At 36.2% G+C, this 22,905-nt stretch overlaps 1 protein-coding gene and 1 pseudogene across 1 annotated transcript in view; one reads left to right on the top strand and one right to left on the bottom strand.

Moving 5' to 3' along the window:
* Positions 1 to 3,664: 3,664 nt before the first annotated feature.
* The window catches only part of CCDC39 (coiled-coil domain 39 molecular ruler complex subunit), a 47,125-nt gene continuing 27,884 nt past the window's right edge, over positions 3,665 to 22,905 (bottom strand). The window contains exons 13-20 of the mRNA XM_037027654.1: positions 19,043 to 19,251; positions 12,986 to 13,109; positions 8,408 to 8,567; positions 7,934 to 8,040; positions 7,102 to 7,242; positions 6,787 to 6,963; positions 6,562 to 6,647; positions 3,665 to 4,499 (exon numbers count right to left, since the gene is read on the bottom strand). Of these exons, the coding sequence (XP_036883549.1) occupies positions 4,343 to 4,499; positions 6,562 to 6,647; positions 6,787 to 6,963; positions 7,102 to 7,242; positions 7,934 to 8,040; positions 8,408 to 8,567; positions 12,986 to 13,109; positions 19,043 to 19,251 (1,161 nt within the window). The 3' untranslated portion in view covers positions 3,665 to 4,342. The remainder of the gene's footprint in view (positions 4,500 to 6,561; positions 6,648 to 6,786; positions 6,964 to 7,101; positions 7,243 to 7,933; positions 8,041 to 8,407; positions 8,568 to 12,985; positions 13,110 to 19,042; positions 19,252 to 22,905) is intronic.
* Positions 9,077 to 9,176, top strand: LOC118974293 (uncharacterized; annotated as a pseudogene).

Genomic DNA, 22,905 nt, shown 5'->3' with positions numbered 1-22,905 from the left:
CCTTCCTTCTCCTACTCTCCCCAGCCCTTCTGTTTATTTACCTACCTACCTTACTGCTTAGCAGTATAGCCCTAAGAAATTCTTTTGAATATTGGCAAGACTTTAGAGACTACATTCTGGGCAAGAATGGATCAGAATAGAAAACAATACTTTAGCAAAAGCAGATAGCAGAACAAGAAAAGCACACCATACATCTGGTTTTCTCCAGCAAGAAAGAAAACTAGGAACTCCTAAGTATTACACATGTCCAGTTTGGAACACACTGGTCACGTTTGTAAATAGCCTAGAGCTGGCCTGCACTTCGGCTTTTCTTCCTTGACACCTCCTCCCCCTGATGCCTCTTCTCTCAGAGTCTGAATAAATGACTAGGCTAACAAAGCCTGGATTTACTCGGAAGAAATTCCCAGCAACTGGAGCTGAAGGAAGGATTGGGTTGTGTGGGTCCTCCCCAAATTACTGAAAGCAGTATAATTTTTTATTTGGGAGATACAGGAGTGATAGGTATTGTGTGTATGATGGCTTTTAGAATCTTTCAAATTAATGGGCCATTAAGATTATCATTCACGATGACACTGGATGGATAGGTTAGTATCCATCTACAGAGGTCTAAGTATCATTGAGGAGGAAGACACTTTCAGTCCTTGTTTTGTCTCACTGTTTTTGCCAATAGTAAAATACCAAAACTTTGGAGTATAACTGGGTATGTACTATTTGTGACCTTCAGACTTCAGTGATGGGAGCTTAATGATTTAGCTAAAGCTTTTGCAATGCAACAGGAAGAAACTGGTCAAAGACAGTCAGTGGTAGCAAGAGGAATTAGTCACTCAGACATCAGTGTTTGCACCAAGAAACACATTTTTTTAAAAAATGTTACTGTATTTTTTTCCCATTACCATTTAGTGCCCTTATACCAACTTTCCCTTCCCCACCAAAATCACCACACTGGTGTCCATGTCCGTCAGTCCTTTTTCCTTTTTGCTTCATCCCTCCACCCTCTCACCTCTCCCACCCCCTTTTAGCTGTCATCCCGCTGTCCATCTGTGTATGGGTCAGTCTCTGTTTTGCTTGTTAGTTCCATTTATTCATTAGAGTCCACATATGAGTGAAATCACATGGTATTGGTCTTTCTCTGGCTGGGTCATTTCACTTAGCATAATGTTCTGCAGGTCCCTCCACACTGTTGCAAAGAGTAAAGTTTTTTTTACAGTCAAGTATTCCGTTGTGTAAATGTCCCATAGTTGTTTTATCTATTCATATACTGAGGGACACTTGGGCTGCTTCCATATCTTGGTGATTGTAAATAATACTGCAGTGAACATACAGGTACTTAGGTTCTTTCAAATTGGTGTTTTTGGTTCCTTCAGATATATTCCCAGAAGTGGGATGGCCTGGTCAAAAGGAAGATCCATTTTTAATGTTTTGAGGTATCTCTATACTGGTTTTCACTCTGGCTGCACCAGTCTGCATTCCCCTCAACAGTGCAAAAGGATTTCCCTTTCTCCACACCCTCACCAGCACTTGTTTGTTGATGTATTGACGATAGATATTCTGAAAGGTGTGAGATGGTGTATCCTTGTGGTTTTAATTTGCATTTCTCTAATGATTAGTGATGTTGAGCATTTTTTCATGTCTATTGTCTATCTGTACGTCCTCTGGAGAGTTGTCTGCTCAGGTCCTTGGCCCATTTTTTAATTGGGTTGTTTGTTTTTTGGTATTAAGTTTTATAAGTCCTTTATGAATTTTGTATATTACCCCTTTATTAGATTTATTGGAGAATATGTTCTCCCATTCTTTGTGTTGTCTTTTTATTTTGTTGATGTTTTCCTTTGTTGTGCAAATTTTTTTTTGATTTGATGTAGTCCTGTTTATTTTCTGTTTCTGTTGCCTAAGGAGATATATCAGAAAAAATATTGCTATGAGCAGTGCCCAAGATTTTGCTTGCCTAAGTTTTCTGTAATTTATGGTTTCAAGTCTAACATTTAAGTCTCTGATCCATTTTGAATTTATTCTTGTGTGTGGTATAAGAAGGTTGTCTAGTTTCATTTTTCTGCATATATTTGTCCAACTTCCCCAACACCATTTATTGAATGAACTATCTTTAACCCATTGTATGTGCTTATTTCCTCTGTGGAATAGTAATTAACTATAAACAGAAAGAAACTGGTCAAAAACAGTAGGTAGTATCAGGAGGAGGTAGTCACTTGGACATTCGTCTTTGCACCAAGAAATTCATCTTAAAACAGTCCCCAGTTTCTATGTGTTGAGAGCTCTGGTATCACTACATAGTGGTGCTTGTAAAGAGTGAAATTCTCTTGACAGAGCCCTTGACCCTTAAGAATTCCTAATACAACTTCAGAATTTTACATACATCATTTTTATTTAATAAAATTTATTCAGGCATTACCATCAACCAGCACTGTAATTTCCCAGAGCATCTTTTGTGGCTTACTGTTACATTTGGGTACCAAAACATCAGGATATAGTACCTTATACAATACCTTGTGTGAACTCCATCCAGTCCAGAGCTGCTTTCCTGGGACATAGTAAACTTTAGCAAAGTACACACACCACCTCAGCAAAAAAATAATAATAATCTGGGGTGTGTACTTGTGAAGCATACCTTTTCCTTACCATCATTATGTCTCTTATATGTACCCAGGCTGTGTCCTGGTTTCCATAGTGGATGACTTTCTGACACACAGGAGGATGTTAAGACACCTCCAGATTTGCTGATGATGGGCCTTGTCTTACTGTTTAGCACTGTTACACTGAAGTTGGAATTGTTATTCTATTTAACAGTTAAATGTAGACTTCCGTGTTGGCTGGAGAGCCTAAACATTCCACAAATATTGTGCTATACGCTTTGGGTGGTAACTCAATAATTAGTAGATTTTATTGTGCACTTCCTATGTGTCAGGCCATGTGCATTTTGTATCTGTTATCTGATTATTTCAGTACACCTTTGATGTAACTGTTACTCTCCCTATAACAAATGAAAGAAGCACAGAGAACTAACTTTCTCAAGGTCACAGAGCTAGTGAGATACAATCCCCATCTTTAACAGTATGTAATATTATTTTAAGTTCAAAGTAATTTACAAAGAAATATAGGCAGAAAATAAGAACTTCCAACATGACTATCAGGTTACTCAGTTTTTAGATCTTACAAAGTAAAATCCCATGCACTAGAATAATATTTCAGCCAAAAACTTGTGAACCAGCTTTTTTGTCCATGGGACCTGGAAATGCCTTTGCCAGTTACTTCTGAAGGTAGTGATGTTTTCAGATAATGATCAAACAGGTTTAATGCCACTACTGCCTTTGAGAAGAGACTACAAATGACAGTTCTAAACAGTGACAATTATAAATATTTTTCCCACAGTTTGAAGGAGACAATACTCAAGTATTTAGATTCTAATACATTTATTTGAAAACTAGTTTAGTGACATTGTACTCATATTCCACAGTATTCTAAGAGTTCGGGGCTTGTTATGAAGTATTAAGTAGAATAACTAGTACTATATCCATCGGTCTACCTCTAAAAATTTATAGAATTCCTGTTGCAAATCAAATCATACTAGTTTTCTTTGTATTTATTAAATTGAGAAAAATTTGAAAATACATTTTTATTATTTATGGTTGGTTGGTTGTATTTTGATAGCAAAATCTTTAATGTTTTTGATTCCTAAAAACTTCAGCTGCATTTTTATTGATGCACATCATGTCTCTTTCCTATCACTTGTTGGTGGAAAGGTGAGAGGTTATGCTATTTTTTGCTTAAATTTTTTAAAATTATACCAAAGAAGAAACTAACAGATTTCTTCCCCAAAAGTCTGTGAAGTATATTTCTTTGAATAAAGAACACTTAATTTCAGGATGATCTAGGGTAAATGAGAATTTTAGTAATGGTACAAACTCTTTATGAATCTTTAAAAATTTCTACCTGAAAGATTCTAAGTGAATGTAGTTGCATGGCTAGCCTGAAATAATGAAGAAGTGAAGTATTTTCTAGCATAACAGACAGAAATGACAGGGAAAAACATCATTTTCCTTGTGCTTGTATGATATGTAGTCTTATTAAAATCAGCTATTACTGCTTTCCTTCCAGGTGAAGAAGGTAATAGGAAAAAAGATAAGAAAACTAAACATTTCTTTGGGTAAACATTTCTTCTTCAACTACTAGTTTCTACTGGTAAAACTTGTCATCTCATTTTCTAACACTATTTCAGCAGGATTCTTTCTATATTAATACCACGCCCAAAAGCATAGAGTGGAATTTTCTATTTTAAAAGTGAAATTGTTGTTTTGGTGTTTATAGTTTGTTCAAAGAAAGATTAAAACGTTTACTTGCTGCTCTTTTTGCTTTTACCATTGCTGGACCTACTGCTGGCACTGGTTGGCCTCAACGGGCTGCCAGTCAGTGAAGAGGAGGCTGGGAAGCTTAGCTCTAAGACTTTAATCGAAGTCTGAGAAGCAGAAGTACTTGTACTCCTAGAGGAACTAGAAGAAAAAAAACAATTATAAATGCAATTCAAAAATCTGTCTTTTAATAGAGACACCCTCATTAAAGAGAGCAAAAAGTACCTAATATTCGTAGTGCTAATAAAAAATTATTAAAGCATGTCCATAATACAACAAATTAATTCTTTTTTAAAAAAGGAAAAGGGTAATAAAGAACATGAGTTTTAAACCAGTAAAAATTATTTAACAAATGTGTCTATAAGGAAAATGTTTTCAACTGTAATTAATTTAGAGATGGAATCATTAAACATTCCAGGTTTGCAAAACTCTTTAAGCATAAAAGGTAACAAAAAGAGCATAGGAATTTGGGTGCTGGCAAAAGTAATTAAAATTATAGGTTATATAAGAGAAGAAAGTAATTACTGACATTGAGCATCTTTTCCTATGTCTATAGGCCATCTCTATGTCCTCTTTGGAGAAGTCTGTTCGGGTCCTTTGCCCATTTTTTAATTGGATTGTGGGGGGGCTTGGTGTTGACTTTAAGTTCTTTATAAATGTTGGGTATCAACCCTTTGTCAGGTGTGTCTTTGGCAAGTATGTTTCCCATTCAATGGACTCTTTTAATTTTGTTGATCTCCTTTGCTGTGCAAAAACTTTAGTTTGATGTAGCCCTATTTGTTTATTTTTTTGTTTTCTTTGCCCAGAGATATATCAGAAAAAAATGCTGCTATGGGAAATATCTGAGATTTTATTGCCCATGTTCTAGGATTTTTATGGTTCAAGTCTTAACATTTAAGTCTCTATTCCATTCTGAGTTTATTCTTGTGTGTGGTGTAAGAAGGTGGTCTAGTTGCATTTTTCTCCATGTATCCGTCCAACTTCCCACCACCATTTATTGAATAGACTATCTTTAACCCATTGTATATTTTTGTCTCCTCTGTCAAATATTGACTACAAAAGGGTGGGTTTATTTCTGAGTGCTCTATTCTGTTGATGTATACGTCTGTTTTTCTGCCAGTACCATGTTGTTTTTGATTACTGTTGCCTTGTACAGTTTGTTATTAGGTAGTGTGATGGATCTGGAGAACATTATGCTGAATGAAATAAGCCAGTCAGAGAAAAACAAGTACTGTATGATCTCACTCATACACATAATCTAATGAGCAAACTGATCTACCAAGTAAAATAGAGACAGACTGATAGAGAGCAGGTTGACAGCTCCAGATGGGGAAGCTGTTGGTTAGAGACTGAGCAAAAGAGAAAAAAGAAAGAACTCATGGACATGGACAGTCATGATTGCAGGTGGGAAGGGAGTGAGTGGAAGTAGAAGAGGGTATGAGGTGATAAGTGGTGATGGAAAAAAATAAGAAAGTGACACACCTGTTTACAGAAGAAAAATGGGGTCATTTGAAAATATTGGCTGTGCAATTCTGAAATGCTAAGTTTAAAAACTATGTTTTCTGACAGTATAGGGATGGTCAAGTAACTGCCTACCATGTTTATGTAGCAAGAGTTCTTTTTACCTAAAACCTGTCTTTCAGGATATCCCTTTGTCTTTGTGAAGTCCCTACATGGACTAATTAAGAGTAACTGACCACTGAATGTAGGAGATAGGGTCTTTTTATTCTATCACCAAAACACAAGAGTGTTGATTTAACATCCCTGATGACAGAATTCTGAATTAACACTAAACTGCAAAAGTAAAGAATAATTTCCTTCTTCGTGCATTAAAGGCGCATCAATAAAATCAAATTCTGACTGTTTACATGTCTCTACACGTAAGTTGCCCTCTCACAGTTAAAAATTTCCCCCCTGCCCTCCACTCAGGGTTGATCATACCAGATGCAGCCCCCAAAATTTCACCTTGCTTTACCCTACCCTGGTAGTCACAGAACATTCTGTGCCACATGAAAACGGTGCACCAGACACAGGTTGGAAAGAAAGTTGCTCTGCTGGCTGATTCTGCATCTGTAACACTGACATGGGCAGGTGGATAAGGATGAGGAGAACATAGGCAGATGCAAGTGCTGTGGCAATACGGAAGTGGCTGGCTTGCCTAAGGGTAGCAGTCAAGGAAATTGTTGTTGAACCTTGCACTTACCTTGCTGATGACAGTGAAGTCTGTGAAGACGATCTAGAACTCTGACGACTGCCTTTACTACTAGCCGCAGGTAGTTCTAAACCATTCTGGAAGAATATTCAATAGCAATCATTAGTACCAACTGCATTTTAGAAGGAGAATATTTTTCATTAGATTTCACTTTGATGAATGCCATAAATTATTTTCATGAAGTGTTTAAGAAATTCTAGAAGGTACAGTTACTACCTGTCGAAAGTATGTTTGAAGGATAATATAGAGCTCAGCATTTTCTGTGACATTAACCAACATTCCATCAATGGTCTTGTGAAACTCTTTCAGTTCACGAAGGTTGATGTCTTCTTCTTCTAGAGTTTCATCTTTTGTGTCTTTCAAAAGACGGATTTCCTTGGTGAGTTTTGCACACTGTTGGTCAATAGTAGTTAGTTATTATATAACCTATTTTTCAGAACTTAATATTAAATGGACAAAGGAGCTTGGGCTTACCATATGGAACTTCAAAAATGTAAATATGACAGGTCAGTTTTTTTACAGTATCAATACCTGTTTAGTTACTCTCTGTAACTTTGGCTTCTGCTCCTCAATATCTTTACTCAGTTGAAGTGAATAAGCCTGCTTCTCTAATAATTTTTCTTTGACATTATTTGTCAAATGTCCTACAACTTCTGAAGTATTTTCCATGGTCTGCAGAAAATAAAGTATTAAAATATCAGGAACAAAATAAGTTTTATAATTCACCATTTGTTAAGTATCCATTTAATTTTAATTTATTTACTTTTGTATATATTATACATTCTATTGGTATGTAATGTATATAATGGTTTTGTGGATTGAGTTTTGTATATAGTTCTGAAAAGTCTTTTTATGGTACTTGGAAAAATAACTCGAAAACTATTGAACACGTACAATTTTCAGAAATTCACAATTTATCTGTTCCTTCAACTTTACTGGCCAAGAAGAATCTAAACTTTATGTGGAGTCTGCTGCCAGGCACCTTGTTTCCCTTCAGGGATGTAACTTCTTTGTACTAGATCAATTTTTTCTTTCAGTTTCTTTTTGTTTTATGGAGCAGTCTTTAAGGTGATTTTTAAGGAATTAAGTGAAAAGTACATTAAATAAAAGAGGAATACATTGTAAGTAACTAGCAGTGATTCATCAGTTAACAGGTGATGATCAGGAGTCCATCTTGTGCTTTCCACTGGGATTTTAACTATTTAATGGTTTAAGCACTTTTTTCTCATTTAAATGAGACATCTCTTACTATTTCATTTTTTAAAAATTTGTCCTTGTACAAGATAACAAGAAAGTAGACGTAACAATAGTGCCAGGCGACTTCTACAGGGCTTATTACTAAACTAAGGCTTAGAGAATTTACCTGGATGTCTTCCTGTAGCTCTCTGATTTGTCTCTGTTTGTATCTGTGCTTTTCATCAGCAGCTCTTTTCTGTTCTTCTAGTTGGGTTTTTAGTTCATACTCATCACCTAGAATTTACAGAATTTTTGGTTTAAATTTTTACTGTGTAGAAAGTGGTCAAAGTCTTACCTATATTAATTAAAGTTCTAACACTTTTGTCTAATGAAAGTTTAAATTCCTGTGTCTACTTATTGAGAAGCAGCATGGGAATATGGAGTAGAGCCAGTCTTGTTTAGTCAGCACAGAGCAGCCAGCGTGCTGCTCTTCTCTGCATAATGGAAGTGAATGCCCTAGGGAAATGATACCCTGTATCATTAGAACTGATCATGGAAATGACACCTGAGCACTTATTTGGGGGGGGGGTCTGACTCAGTCAAACATAACTATACAGCTTTCATTGCATATATTCATTTACAAATGTTAACTCCCACATACTAGATGGAGTCACTTTTTTAAAAGATTGTTTGTAGTTGTTGTTGCAACTGTTCAGCACTTGCAAGGTGTTTTCTAGAGCACAGATTTCTTTTTCAGCCTTGTTGATCTTAGCATCCAAACTGTCACCTTCCCTTTGAAGTTCTTCTTTTTCTTGAGCAGCCTATAAAATACAGAATAAAGTGACTAAATAAAAGTATTTCTCATTGGGGAAAATGTCTGTTTGGGGAGCAAGAAATAGTTAACTCACAATAATACCAAGTTGCTTTGAGGTCCACATAAAGCACCATTTATTTCTTTCACTTGATCAAATCCTCAAGGCCATCAAAGTACAGCACATAGGACACAAAACCTATGGAAATGTAACTAACCAAAGCTTACATAAAACTCTCCAACACAAATCACCAAAAAGTTAAGCAGGTATAAACTTCACTGACAAAGGAAATAGAGTTAACTAGATGGAGGCTTCAGAGGGGATATCAAGTAGAATGTATTACTTCTGGCCTAAAAGAGGCTTGGGGACACTTTCTCTTTTTATGTCTTAGAAAGGAGTAAAAGAGATGAGGCAAGGTACGCCCAGGAAAATAAAGCTTATCATTTCCAACGTGTGTGTGTGTGATTAGAAGTAGTATTTCAACATTTTGGAGCAATTAGTAACGCTAAAATTAGAGAACTTACTACAGCAGCACAAACTAAAACTGGAACAATAGAGAGGTTAGCATGGCACTTGAACAAGAATGACACACAAATTTGAGAAGTGTTTCATATTTTTAAAAGGAAAAATACTTCACAGTTCAACTTAAATGAAGTGCCTCAGGTAGTCAAAAGTCGTTGAAATAAGTGCCAGAGGGATGTGGGGAGCTATTGTTAAATGGCTACACTTTCAGTTTTACAAGGTCAAACAGTCCTGGAGGTTGGTGGTGGTGATATACCACAACAGTGTGAATATACTTAATACCATTGAACTGCACACTTATGACTGTTAAAAGACACAGATTTTATGCATATTTTATCACACTTCAGATTTTTTTAGAGAAAGATAAATGTGGCTAGAAAAAAATGGAAGTTTTATAAATTGCTGAAACCAGAAACTCCCCCGTGAGTGGCCATACTCCGTGACTTTTTCCATCTCGCCATCGTCACTGGGCTGGGCTCTTCTAGGGCTGTACCCAAACGACCCCAGAGAACTCCAAGGGCTAATGGGGCTAGCATGCATATGTACTTAAAAGTGCCCCAAACTCATGGTCAGTCAAAATCAGCTAATAATTTCATTTGTTAATATACTCAAGTCCTAATTGTGTGTATTTAAACCAGAATATAGTTACTGAAAAGAAAAACTGGTAATGTTTCAATTCTTGAAGTCTTCACTGTTTGAACTGTTTCCTTACAAAGACTAAGAGGAAATTGAAAATGGAATTTGCGAAAGACGCCAGTCCTTCATTGGTTACCCATCATACTTTTTGGTCAGGCTCTTACGAGTCAAATACTAAAAGGTACAGGGGTGGGCAAAAGGGAAAACAAAGCAATGTGTGCCCCATAGACATAAACTTTTCGTAGGACCAAAAATGAGGGCTTTTGAAATCCTAACCCCCAATACTTCAGTATGTGGCCTTATTTGGAAATAGGATCTTTGTAAATGCAACGTTACCACGAGATCATTAGGGGTGGGCCCTAATTCCATATGACTGGAGTCCTAATAAAAATGGGGTATTTAGACAGACATTAATAGGACTGAAGAGATGGGAAAGCACCGTGTGAAAATGAAGGCAGAGATCATAGTAAGGCTTCCAGAAGCCAAAGAACAACAACATCACCAGCAAACCACCGGAAACATAAAACAGAGTCTCCCTCACTAGCCCTCAGGAGGAACCAGCCCTGTTGACACCTTCATCTCCGACTTCTAGCCTCCAGGACTGAGACCATGAGCTACAGTTTAAACTGCCTGGTTTGTAGTAATTTGTTTTGGCAGCTCTAGCAAACCAATACAAGGGATCAGCAAACTGTATGTAAAGGATGAGATAATACATATTTTAGGCTTTATGAACCATTCTATTTTTGTCAAAACTACTCGTACCAAATACACTGCTGCTATAGCATAAACAGCCATACATAACTGGATGAGGTGATATATTGGGTGTCTAAAAAAGGCGGGCAGCATTTGGCCCAGAATCCATACTTTGTGTACCCCTGAAATACAACATGCAGGACACAGAACAATGGTTAGGACTGGGACTAAATTTTCTCTTCCTCGGTGATTCTATACATAATCTCCATCAGGAAAGATCAATTTGGGGGGAATGTAAAGGGTGTAAGGAAGGGAAGGAATCTTGATCTAATTAAATTTACAACAAACCTACACCACATTCAAAAACAAAGGTGACAGTTAACTTCTAATGGCAAGTTTAAGTTTTTTCCCCAGTGAACTGATGAACTATTTTCAAAAAGTCAAAAATTATGCTTGTACTAATATAAAATTAGCATGTGTCAAAGGTTTTATTCAACTCATAAGGAACCAGTAAGATGTTCAAGCAAGTTCAAAAGGAGACTTGAACAGATTTAATACAGAGTCAGAAATGCTGAAATAAACTTGCTTACAGATGTGAAACACACATTCTTATGGCAATAAAATATAATGCTTGCATTATCTTTCAGCGTGTAAGTCAGTTTTGCTACTAGCCAAAATTCATCTGCATTATGGACAAGAATCATGCTTTTATAATCAGTTTTCTCCAAGTTAACATCTATCCCTACAGAGTTATAAAATAAATCAGGGAAACCTGTCTAAGGTGTGCCTTCCTACAGAGTCAGATCATCCTTGGAGGGCCCACAAGAAGGGCCCCTTGGAGGGCCAAGTCTGTGGTCACCGTGCAGCGGCATCACTCATACCCACTGAGTGCTGTTCCCAATTTTCAGGCCATGGAAGCTTTTCTCAACATGAGATACAATGAGTTCAGTTATAAAGAAAGCTTCGTTTTTACATACCTGGCACATGTGAGTGTTACGAAATGTGTAAGTATACTACACAACGAAAAATGTGAATAACTGGTAAGCTGTAGACCCTGGGGAAGGTGAAGTGTGATGTCAGGAAATAGAGATGTGTAGGACAGCCTTGGTTCATTTAATATACTGGCATTTATTGAGCACCTTCTCTGTGAGCAAGAGGAATACTCTTCCTTATAAAATGTGTCTGTTTTCCTGAGAATTGGATTCGTAGTAGTAATCATAACAATAACTATGATACCTAACATCGAGGGCTCATTTTGTCTCACACACTGTCTTAAGACCTTATATATTGTTTCTCACTCTTAAAAGTAATTATTATCCTCATTTTGCAAGTGAGGCAACTACGGCTCCAAGTGGTTAAATAACTTATTCAAGGTCACCTACCTAGATAGTCAGTGATAGAATCCAAATAGGGACACAGATTACTCTAACACTAGTGCTCTTGGGTAACTCAGCGCAGCCCTTGGTAGAGAAACTCAGCAGGACCTGCAACATCCAACTTCCCAGTGCTTTACAAACCAGAGCCTACCTCTCACCCCTGGGGAACCCTCAGACCCTGAAAAGAGGAAGTCCTGTTAATATTGGGCAGAACCCTGAGGTACTGCAGGCTGATGAGTTATAAAAAGGGTTTGACAGCTGGGACTCATTTCTCATACAGGTCAGGTAGAATGTCCTGAGGCAAAGTGGCAGGGTGTCTCACTTGGCATGTGTTAGGAGCACCTCAAGTACCAGAGTAAGAAACGTGGCAGATTATGTAATACAAGGCAGAAGGACACCTCCCCAAGGGCCAGTCTCTCAGGGTGAGAACTGGGAGATCTGCCTGCTCCTATGCATGTATGAGACAGGAAGAATGAGTGAGTCACCATTTCCCTTCCTCCTTGTGGTGTTTTGAGTAACTTCCTTGACTTCTCTGTAAAGGAAAGCACACCTGTTCAGGGTATTTTTTACATGAAGAGAGAAATACACTCAGGAAGGGAGTCACATCCTAATTCCTAATCACTTCTAAATTTTCCGAATGGGTTTCTAGGTGAAGATAACCATGAGATGGTAGGCAGTTCCCAAATACCAGAAAGAATGGGACAGACGCACCTGCTCAGTTGCCTCCCACCTAATACGAAGGCAAAGGGACAGTCTCTCTTCCTCTCTCAGTATCTGCCACACCAGGACTGCAATGGATGTGAGATTTCAGAAGTGGTGTGACTCCAGGTGGTGGTAAGGTCGAGAGGGTGTCTATAGCCAAGTAAAAGCTTTGAGCCTGAGGTGCTGAAGAGATGTGACATGTACCCTGAGTAGTAGTACAGCTCAGGGTAAAAGAGATTGTGAACAGGACACAAAGACGGTCAAAAAAAGTGTCAAAGGGTAGCACAGACCTCTGACCTCACAGACCGGAGGTAGATAAAACTAACAGTGCTTTACTATTTCCATCAGCAGCTCATGTTTTAGGGCCCCAGTTAAGTGCAATAGCTATGAAAGTGCTATAAAGTTTGAAATTTCATGGCAAAAAAAAAAATGCTACTTTGGTTGTTAATGAAGAAAGGATACTTCACTCTATCACAACTGTAAATCGATTAAGAGTACCTTTATCACATAATAGGTCTGTGTGTTCTCCTCTTCTCCTTCAGGGGGCAGCATAACAACAGTAAGAATTTCATATCTATTCTTCAGTTTATCAATTTTACTTAGCCGCTCATGAAACTCAGCACTAATATGGGAAGAAAAAAAAAGCACTGGAAAACACATACTTTTTTAAAAGGACTATAGTGTTCTTAAAGGAGACATCTGTGTTTGTGTTACTACTGTACTGAGATTAAATATGTTCTCACTTCTCAGTTTTATAATTCAGTGTGAAAGGCCTCAGATTTCACCCTGTTTGAAAGGTAACTAGTTAGCCTGCCACACTTTTGTGGATGCTGGATGAAGACAGAGATTGCTGGGTCAGAGGAAAAGAGTTTCCTGTTTACATTGGTTCCTCTTGCTCCCAAATTACCATGCTGGTGAGGAGGGGCTCAAGGGAATGCTGCACAACTGAGCAACCTCAAGCCTAGGTAATCTGAATATTTTATTATGGAAAATAAGCAAGCATACCTAAGTTTTGCTCCAGAGGGAGATAATCATAACCTCTGGATTCTGAGGCTGTTCACTATGCAAACATCTTTTAAACGATAATCTAATTTTAATGCAAATCAAAACCACAATGAGATACCACCTCAACTCAGTAGGAAGGTTACTATCAAGGAAACAAAAAATAAGGTATTAGCAAGAATGCGAAAAAATGAAACCCCTAAGCACTGCTGGTGGGACTGTAAAATGGTACAGCCACGATGGAAAACAAAACATTAAAAACAGAACTACTGTATGACCCAGCAACCGCACTTGTGGGTGTGCACCCGAGAGAACAGAAAGAGGTTCCTGAAGCGATGTCTGCACAGCAGTGTCCACAGCAGCGTTGTTCACAATAGGCAGGTGAAGGCACCCCCGATATCCAGAGACAGACGAACAGATACAATGCGGTATATGCATACAGTGAAATATTATTCAGCCTTAAAAAGTAAATGTCACATGTTACATGAGTGAACCTTGAGGACATTATGCTAAGTAAAATAAGCCAGTCCCCCCAAAAAAAGACAAGTATTGTATAATTCCACTTGTATGACGTATCTAAAGTAGTCACAAACAGAAGGAGTGGTGATTACCGAGGGCTGTAGGGAGGGAAAAGGGGGGAGTTGTTTAATGTTATGTGTTTTTCTACAATTAAAAAAATAGTCTACAACAGGACAGTTAGTGTCTCTCCTTGCCAGGCATGCAGAAACATGAGAAACTCATAGTTTACATTCTTAAATCTGGTGGTGAAGTTTTTCTCTTTATTCCAGTAAATGTATATTTTATGAACTCTTTTTTAACTTATTTTATAACAATACTAATAATGCCAATATATTCATGGCAACAGAGAGGGTGATGCATTTGCCTGCTACGACTGCATGAAAGTGAACCCTCCGACCATGGTGAAAAGGAATCTTCAACCTACCAGTTTTCCCACCGCTAAAGAAAGTTGATGCTAAGACATATTAATATCAAAAGTTACAGTTTTGCTTGTTTTTAAATAGCACTGTTGTTTCGTCAGAAAATATTCATACATCCTTTATGTGATTATAAAAGACAATGTTTGTTCCTCCAGCTTAAGATAGTTAGCTGAGCAAAATGTATTTCTCCTCCTTCCTAAAATAGAAAAGACTAAAAGAAAAAAAATCACAGCTCTGGAAATAAGAAAGATAAAATTTTTTCATGAATTCATGAAAAAATTGAAAACAAACTGGATACTAGATTCTACTGACAGGAAAAACAGAGATACACACAGATTAATGCAGAAATAGGAGCCATTTTTCAGCAAAGAAGTCTGGAGAAAATCCAAACTCAGAAATAAATAAAAAGAGCAAAAGTGATCTCTGAAGCTATTATCAAGGTAATTAAGAAAATAATTGCCCAGAGAATATCTGGGCCACTCCCTTCAAAGTATACAGAAATGTTGTCAGGAATTACCTGTGATCTAATAACTGCCCCGCCCCGCCCCCTGACTACCAGAGTGCTAGCATTGTATGTCGGAGCTGGAAGGAGAAAAAAGAGCATGATGTCATTCTAGACCTCCACAAAAGTGGAGGTTAATTAAGAAAGAAAGGCGGTTCTATGCAGGAATGAAATAATGTGTTCACTGCCCAAAAAGAGCCTCTTTAGGGACTAGACCAGAACCTACAGGCAGCCTCCCATAGAGCAGAAACCTGCTGGAGGAAGAGATCTTCCTAAATGCAGAAGAAACTGATAACAGATTACTAACTCCATCACTGTGATTATTAACTAAGCAATTTTAAATACATATAACAGAAAGCCTAGGACCATTAGACATTTATGGAAAGTAAACAGCATGACTAAAAAGAACAAAATGAACAATGACAATAGACACTATGAGAAACAAAGATAATACACTGGACAGAAGAGAACTTTCAGAGTATTCTAATTAGTATCCTCTGAAAGAGGAGAGGATATTTCATCCAAAAACACCCATTAAACAAGAATGGACTGCCATGAAAAGGACCGATGAAGGAACAAATTTGCAAATAACTTGCCCTTTTAAATTTCACTTATTTATTTTTAATTCTAGTTGATATAAAATATATTAGGTTCAGGTGTGCAACATAGCATTAGACATTTATATAACTAGTGAAGAAAAAGATGAAATTAGAGATATGGAGAAGGAGGGAACAAGGGGGAAACAGAAAAGAGGATAGGGAAAGAGAAAATGAAGATATTTTTAAAAGTGGAGTAAAAAGAATAGAAAACTTAGAGAAAAATGGAGGAATCTGGAAGTAAAGGCTGATCTAAGAAAACCAATATCCACTAAAAATAAGCAACAAATAGTTGAATAGCGTAAGGCGTGTGGAAAAAAAAAAAAGAAGTAATAGCAAAGGCTCTGGCTGGTGTGGCTCAGTGGATTGGGCACTGACCTGTGAACCAAACAAAGGGTTGCTGGTTTGAATCCCAATCAGGGCACATGCCTGGGTTGCAGGCCAGGTCCCCAGTGAGGGCCATGTGAGAGGTAACCACACATTGATGTTTCCCTCTCATTCTCCCTCCCTTCTCCTCTCTGAAAATAAATATACTATTTTTAAAAGAAGTAATAGCAAAGTATTTCCCTGACCTAAAGAAAGACTTCAAAGAAGTAATTGAAATAGCTCACAAAGGGTCAAACAAGAAAAATGAAAAAAGATCGAACACCCGGATTCATAAGGAAAACTCTAAAATCCCAAGATAAAAAGATTGTCCCATGTCTCCAGAAAGAAAACAAAAACCAGCTTTCCTACAAAATAAAATAAATTAGCCTGAAATCAAACCTCTTGTAAACAACACTATAATCTAGAAGAATATGAAACAATGCTTTCAAAATTCAACTAATTCAAATAAGGAGTAGAACATATTTATTCTACTGTATGCTTTAAACATGCAAAGACTCCAATTTCAGAAAACAGCAATAATAGAAAACAAATTCGGAACATACTCCAGAGAAATTAAATGGAAATCCAAGAAAATAGGATGACAAAGGATACACAAAAGAATATTCAACCAAGAAACAAAGTAAAATATATAGCTAGATTGAAATAATCAGGGGGCAATTTGCTGAACAGTTCAAAGCAAGTTGTAAAAAAAATGCCTCTTTTAAAAATAGAGACATAACATGAAGAACAATACCTGAAGTGATAATGAGTGATTTCAACAATGCATGAAAGATGGAGATAGGAAAGGCAGCAATAAAAAATGCTAAAAGTCAACCTATTTTGGAAAGGGAAAATAATAGAATCAAATTAATCTTCAAGTATTCACAGAAATATAGGAAGATTAAAGTTCTTTTTTTAAGAATAACCAACAAAATAATTAGAATATGTATGCTCCAAACAATAAAAGAGAAAAACAAAACTGAATGAAATCAATGAAAATAACGGAAAGACAAAAATACCTACCTTGTGACCCATATATTCCACTTCTAGATATTTACCCAAGAGAAAAGAAATGAGATGCTCATGCCAAGAACACAAATGTTCATAGCAGCTTTATCTGTAATAGCCAAAAACTGGAAACAATTCAAATGTTTGCCACAGGTGAATGTGCAAATCAATCAGGACTGATGCACACAGTGGAATATTATTGCTCCACAGTAAGGAGCTGGGTGTCTGCCTGACTCCTGTTGATGTACAGCTCATGGGCAAAGAATGGCTTGTACATTTTAAAATGCAAAATGGTTGAAACAATTTTAATTATACTTCATGAAAAATGAAAATTCTATGAAATTCAAATTCCAGTGTCTGTAAAGTTTTTTTGGAACACAGCCATCAGTGCTCATTTATTTGCATATCATCTATGCTTGCTTTTCCTCTACAATGGCAGAATTAAGTTGTTGCAACGGGGACCATATGGCCTGCAAAACCTACAACATTTAGTATCAGAAAATTACAGAAAATTGTGTGGGATGCAGCTAGGTAATAAAGGGGATTATTTTAGCCTTTAAATTTGAAAATTAATTAGCTAAGCATCTATCTTAAGAAGTTAGAAAAAGGAAATCAAAATAAGCCCATAAAATAGAAGGAAAAATAATAAATGTGAGAGCAACAATTGACAAAATAGAAAATAAATTCAAAATAGGAAAAAAATCAAGATTTGGTTTTTTTAAAGAGCAATAAAATTCATTATCTGTGAGACTCATCCCACCCCCAAAAAGATATAACTCAAATTAGGAATGAAATACTAGAAACATTGCAGCTATGAAACAAAATATCATGAACAACTTTATGGCAGTAACTTTGAAAGTTAGAGGAAATGGAAAAATTTTCCTAGGAAAATATATAATTTACCAAAACTGATTCAAGAAGAAGTACAAAATCAACAACAACAAATAAAATGAACCAACCTCCACACAAGGCTCCAAGCCTCCAGTGGCTTCATTGGTGAGGTCTTTGAAAAAAAATCCTATTACAAACTTATCCAGAGTACAGAAAAATAAGAAATACAGAAAAATCATTTTACAGAAGTAGACATAACTATAATAGCCTTATAACTTGCAAGGGCTGTAGAAAAAGAATTGAAAGCATAGATGAAAAATTACAAAAAACATTACCCCCCAAAACCAGATGTATTCAAAATACAATATGTGACAGACAAGCTACATTTTTTCCAGAAACATAAGGTGTTTTAACTTTGAAAAATCAATCAGTACATTTAATTATATTAACTGATTGATGAAGCTATATATCAGTGAATGCAGAAAAAGCATATAATAAAATTCAACATCGACTTCAGATAAAACAATCTCTAGACAAAGAATGAAAATATGTGGAAGTGCCCTTAATATTACAAAGAGCAGCTCAAAAAAGTTCACCACAGTAAACTTCATATCTAATGATTAAGCTACGAAAAGTTTCCCCCTGATTCCAGGAACAAGACAAGGGCGCCTGCAGTCAGCACTGCTAGTCAGCAGTGAACTGGGGGCCAGACAGCAGGGCAGTGGTGCAAGGGAAAGCAAAGCTACACAGACTGAAAAGGAAGACAAAAAACTGTTATTTGCAAAGGACTGAGTAAAATACATGGAAATTACCATCTAGCTCAATTACTAGAGTTAATACGAGTTTAAGCAAGGTTGCTAGATACTTAATATACAGGAATCAACTGTATTTTTACATACCAGCAAGATAACACTGACAGTAATATTAAAAAATTTAACATGCAGACAGAATAAATCTTATAAAAGATACGCCAAATCTCTAGGGAAATTTTACTTAAACAGTTACTAGGTATCCATACCGGAAAACATGTTAATGAACCCTTACACAAACCATAGAAAAAAATCAGTTCCAAGGGAATTAATGGTCTTAATGTAAAAGGGAGAATCTAAAGAATGAGGAGTTAGCCAAAGGAAAGAGAGGAAAAAGCATAGATTTATGGCTAAAATACATCCCACGTATTGTAGTAAAAGGCTTTTCGGATAATTAAGTAGAAGATGGACAACCAAAGTGGTGGAGGGAGGAGTCAGTTCTTCTGACCTCATCCTGATCTCTTCAAAATTCATTAGCAGTCTGTGAAAATTCTACTTATTACCTTATGTTTTGCCGTTCTTGGTCAGCAAATCTTATTTGTGATGCAAGCATTGTTTTGTGAACCTTAATTTCTTCAGTTCGTTCCTCCATTGCTGTGTGTAATTGCTGTTTTCTTTTTTCCAGAGAAAGAACTTCTTCTGCTTTACTGTGAAGCATTTCACGAGTACGTTTAACTTGAAGTTTTAAAAGATTGTCTTCTATCATCAAATCCTGTCAACATAACAACATTGTTAAATGTTGAAATAATTATTTTTATACCTAAGCAAAATATTTTTCTTTATTACTGCTACATAAGGCATACTTGAAAATATAACAATTTCTACTTTGACCATTGGCCAAGATATAATAACTAGGGTTAAATTTAGATTGCTGAGTCATGATTTTGGGTGTTTTTTTTTCTTTTCCATTCTTTCCTTTTCATTTATTAAAAAATAAAAAACAATTTGTGGCTATTCTAAGTCTTTTATTATAATTCAATCTCAAATTCAAGTTTTGCTTTTAAAAAAGTGAAAACTTAAAATATCCTGAAAATGTGTAAGTCCCTATAAATGAGCATTTTTATATTCTAGCTAAATCTCATAAAATACTGTGTGTATAAATTATTTTAACGCAATTCTGTCGTGAGTAGAAAACTGGTAAAGATTACATAGATAATTTTCAGAATAAAAATTCCAGAAACAAACAGTACAGAATACAAGATTTTACTAGTTCAAAAATATAGTTTTCCACAGCTGCAGAAAACATTGTATCCCTACATTTCATATGCATCAAAAATAAATTCTAGATGAGTGAAAAAAACAATGCAAGAGAAAAAAACCAATGTAGATACTAGAAAGAGCAAACACTTGTTTGATTTTTAGTGTGACAAAGAACTTTCTAAGCACTGAAATTAGAGGAAAAGCACTTAAATGTTTGATGTTTTAAAAGTTTCTATTGTGAAGTATTTCAAAAAATTCAAGAGAAGGGAAGACTCCCAAGCTTATTTTATGAGGCCAGCATTATCCTAATTCCAAAACCAGATAAAGACACTACAAAAAATGAAAACTGTAGGCAAATATCCCTGATGGATATAGATGCTAAAATCCTCAACAAAGTATTAGTAAAACTCATAGAGCAATACATCAGAAAGATCATACACCAGGATCAAGTGGGATTTATTCTGGGAATGCAAGGTTGGTACAACATTCACAAATCAATAAATGTGATATACCACATAAACAAAATGAAAGATAAGAACCACATAATCCAATCAATAGATGCATAAAAAGCATTTAATAAAATCCAGCATCTGTTTATGATAAAAACTCTCAGTAAAGTGGGAATAGGGAGAGCACACCTAAATATTATATTTATTATATTATATTTGTGATATATGGTGTACCACACCATATATTATATTTGCAAAAATTATATTTGTAATATACAGTGTAACACACCATATATATTACAAACCCACTGCCAGCATCATACTCAATGGGCAAACACTATGAGTGTTCCCCTTAAGACTGGGAATAAGACAGGGATGTCTGCTTTCACCTCTCTTATTTAGCATAGTACTAGAAGTCCAAACCATAGCAATCAGATAAGAAGAAGAAATAAAAGGCATCCAAATTGGAAAGAAGGAAGTAAAGCTGTCTTTATTTGCAGATGACATTATACTGTAAATAGAGAACTTTAAATATTTCACTAATAAACTACTAGAACTGAGAAATAAATTCAGTAAAGTAGCAGGATACAAAAGAAATATCCAGAAATCTGCTGCATTTTTATATGCAAATAATGAACCATCAGAAAGGGAACTTTTTAAAAAAATCACATTCACAATTGCTTCAAAAAGAATAAAATACCACCCTGGTTGATGTGACTCAATGGGTTGAGCACCAGCCTGTGAACCAAAGGGTCACTGGTTCGATACCTGGTCAGGGCACATGGCTGGGTTGCAGGCAAGATCCCCCGTGGGGGTGGTACACAAGAGGCAACCATACATTGATGTTTCTCTCCCTCCCTTTCTTCCTTCTCCTTGCTCTAAAAATAAATAAAATCTTTAAAAAAATAAAATACCTAGGAATAAATCTAACCAAGGATGTAAAAGACTTGCACTTGGAAAATTATAAAGACACTGAAGAAAGAAATTGAGGAAGATACAAATAAGTGGAAGCACATATCATGTTCATGAATATGAAGAATTAACATCATTAAAATGTTCATGCTACCCAAAGCAATCTAGATTCAACACAATTCCTAGCAAGATATCAGTGATGTATTTCACAGAACTGGAACAAATTTTTCAAAAAATTATATGGAACCACAAAAGACCCCACAATATAATAGCCATTCTGAGAAAGAAGAACAAAGTTGGAGGAATCACATTACCTGACATCAAACTGTACTATAAGGCCATAGTAATTAAATAGCATGGTCTTGGCATAAGCAGACACCTATATCAATGGAACAGAATAGAGAGTCCAGAAATAAACTCACACCTTTATAGTCAATTAATATTAGACAGACAAAGCAAGCACATAAAATGGGTGAAAGATAATTTATTCAATAAATGGCTTGAGGAAAATTGGATAGATATGTGCAGAAAAATGAAACCAGACTACTTTTTTACACCACACACAAGAATAAATGCAAAAGGAATCAAAGACTTAAATGTTAGATCTAGAACCATGAACTTCTAGAAGAAAATATAGGCAATAAAGTCTCAGACACTGTAACAATATTTTTCTGTGCTATATCTCCTCAGGCAAGGGAAACAAAAGACAAAATTAACAAATGTGACTATATCAAACTAAAAAGTTGTTTCACAGCAAAGGAAACCATCAACAAAATAAAAAGACAACCCACTGGATGTGAGAACATATTCTCCTATACATCTGATAAGGGGTTAGTATACACATTTATAATGAACTTATAAAATCAAGACCAAAAAAGCAAGCAATCTGCATAAAAAGTTGGCAAAGGCCCTGGCTGGTGTAGCTCAGTGGATTGAGCGCGGGCCTGTGACTCAGACGATCGAGGTTCGATTCTCAGTCAGGGCACATCCCTGGGTTGCAGGCCAGTTCCCTGCAGGCCAACTCCCAGCAGGGGACGCGAGAAAGGCAAACATACATTGATGTTTCTCTCCCTCTCTCCTTCCCTTCCCCTCTAAAGATAAATAAATAAAATCTTTAAAAAAAAAAAGTTGGCAAAGGATGTGAATAGACACTTCTCCAAAGAGGACATACGCAAAAATGTATGTCTTTCATGTCTTTTCATAGACATATGAAAAGGTGCTCAATGTCGCTAATCATCAGAGAAATGCAAATTAAAACCACAATGAGATGTCATCTCACACCTGTCAGAATGGTATCATCAACACATCAACAAACAACAAGTGGTGATGAGGATGTGGAGAAAGGGGAACTCCTTTGCACTTCTGTTGGGAATGCAGATTGATGCAGCCACTGTGGAAAACAGTATAGAGATACCTCAAAAAATTAAAACTGTGACTGCCTTATGACTCAGTGATTCCACTTCTGGGAATACATTAAAAAAAACAACTAATTTGAAAGTACAAAAGCACCCCTATGTTCACTCCAGTGTTATTTACAATTGCCAAGATATGGAAGCAGCCCAACTGTCCATCAGTAGATGAGTGGATAAAACAACTATGGCACCTTTACACAATGGAGTACTACTTGGCCATAAAGAAGAAGAAAATTTTACCCTTTGTGATAGCATGAATGGACCTGGAGAACATTACGCTAAGTGAAATAAGCCTGTCTGAGAAAGACAAATACCATACGATTTCACTCAGATGTGGAATCTAATGAACAAATTGAACTAACAAGCAAAATAGAGACAGACTCATAGAAAACA

This window comes from Sturnira hondurensis, unplaced genomic scaffold (assembly GCF_014824575.4).
Source record: "Sturnira hondurensis isolate 20B ecotype Veracruz unplaced genomic scaffold, ASM1482457v3 Scaffold0019216, whole genome shotgun sequence".
In the NCBI taxonomy this organism is placed as follows: domain Eukaryota; kingdom Metazoa; phylum Chordata; class Mammalia; order Chiroptera; family Phyllostomidae; genus Sturnira; species Sturnira hondurensis.
The sequence above is the reverse complement of the archived record's forward strand: the minus strand, read 5'-3'. Positions and strand labels throughout refer to the sequence as shown.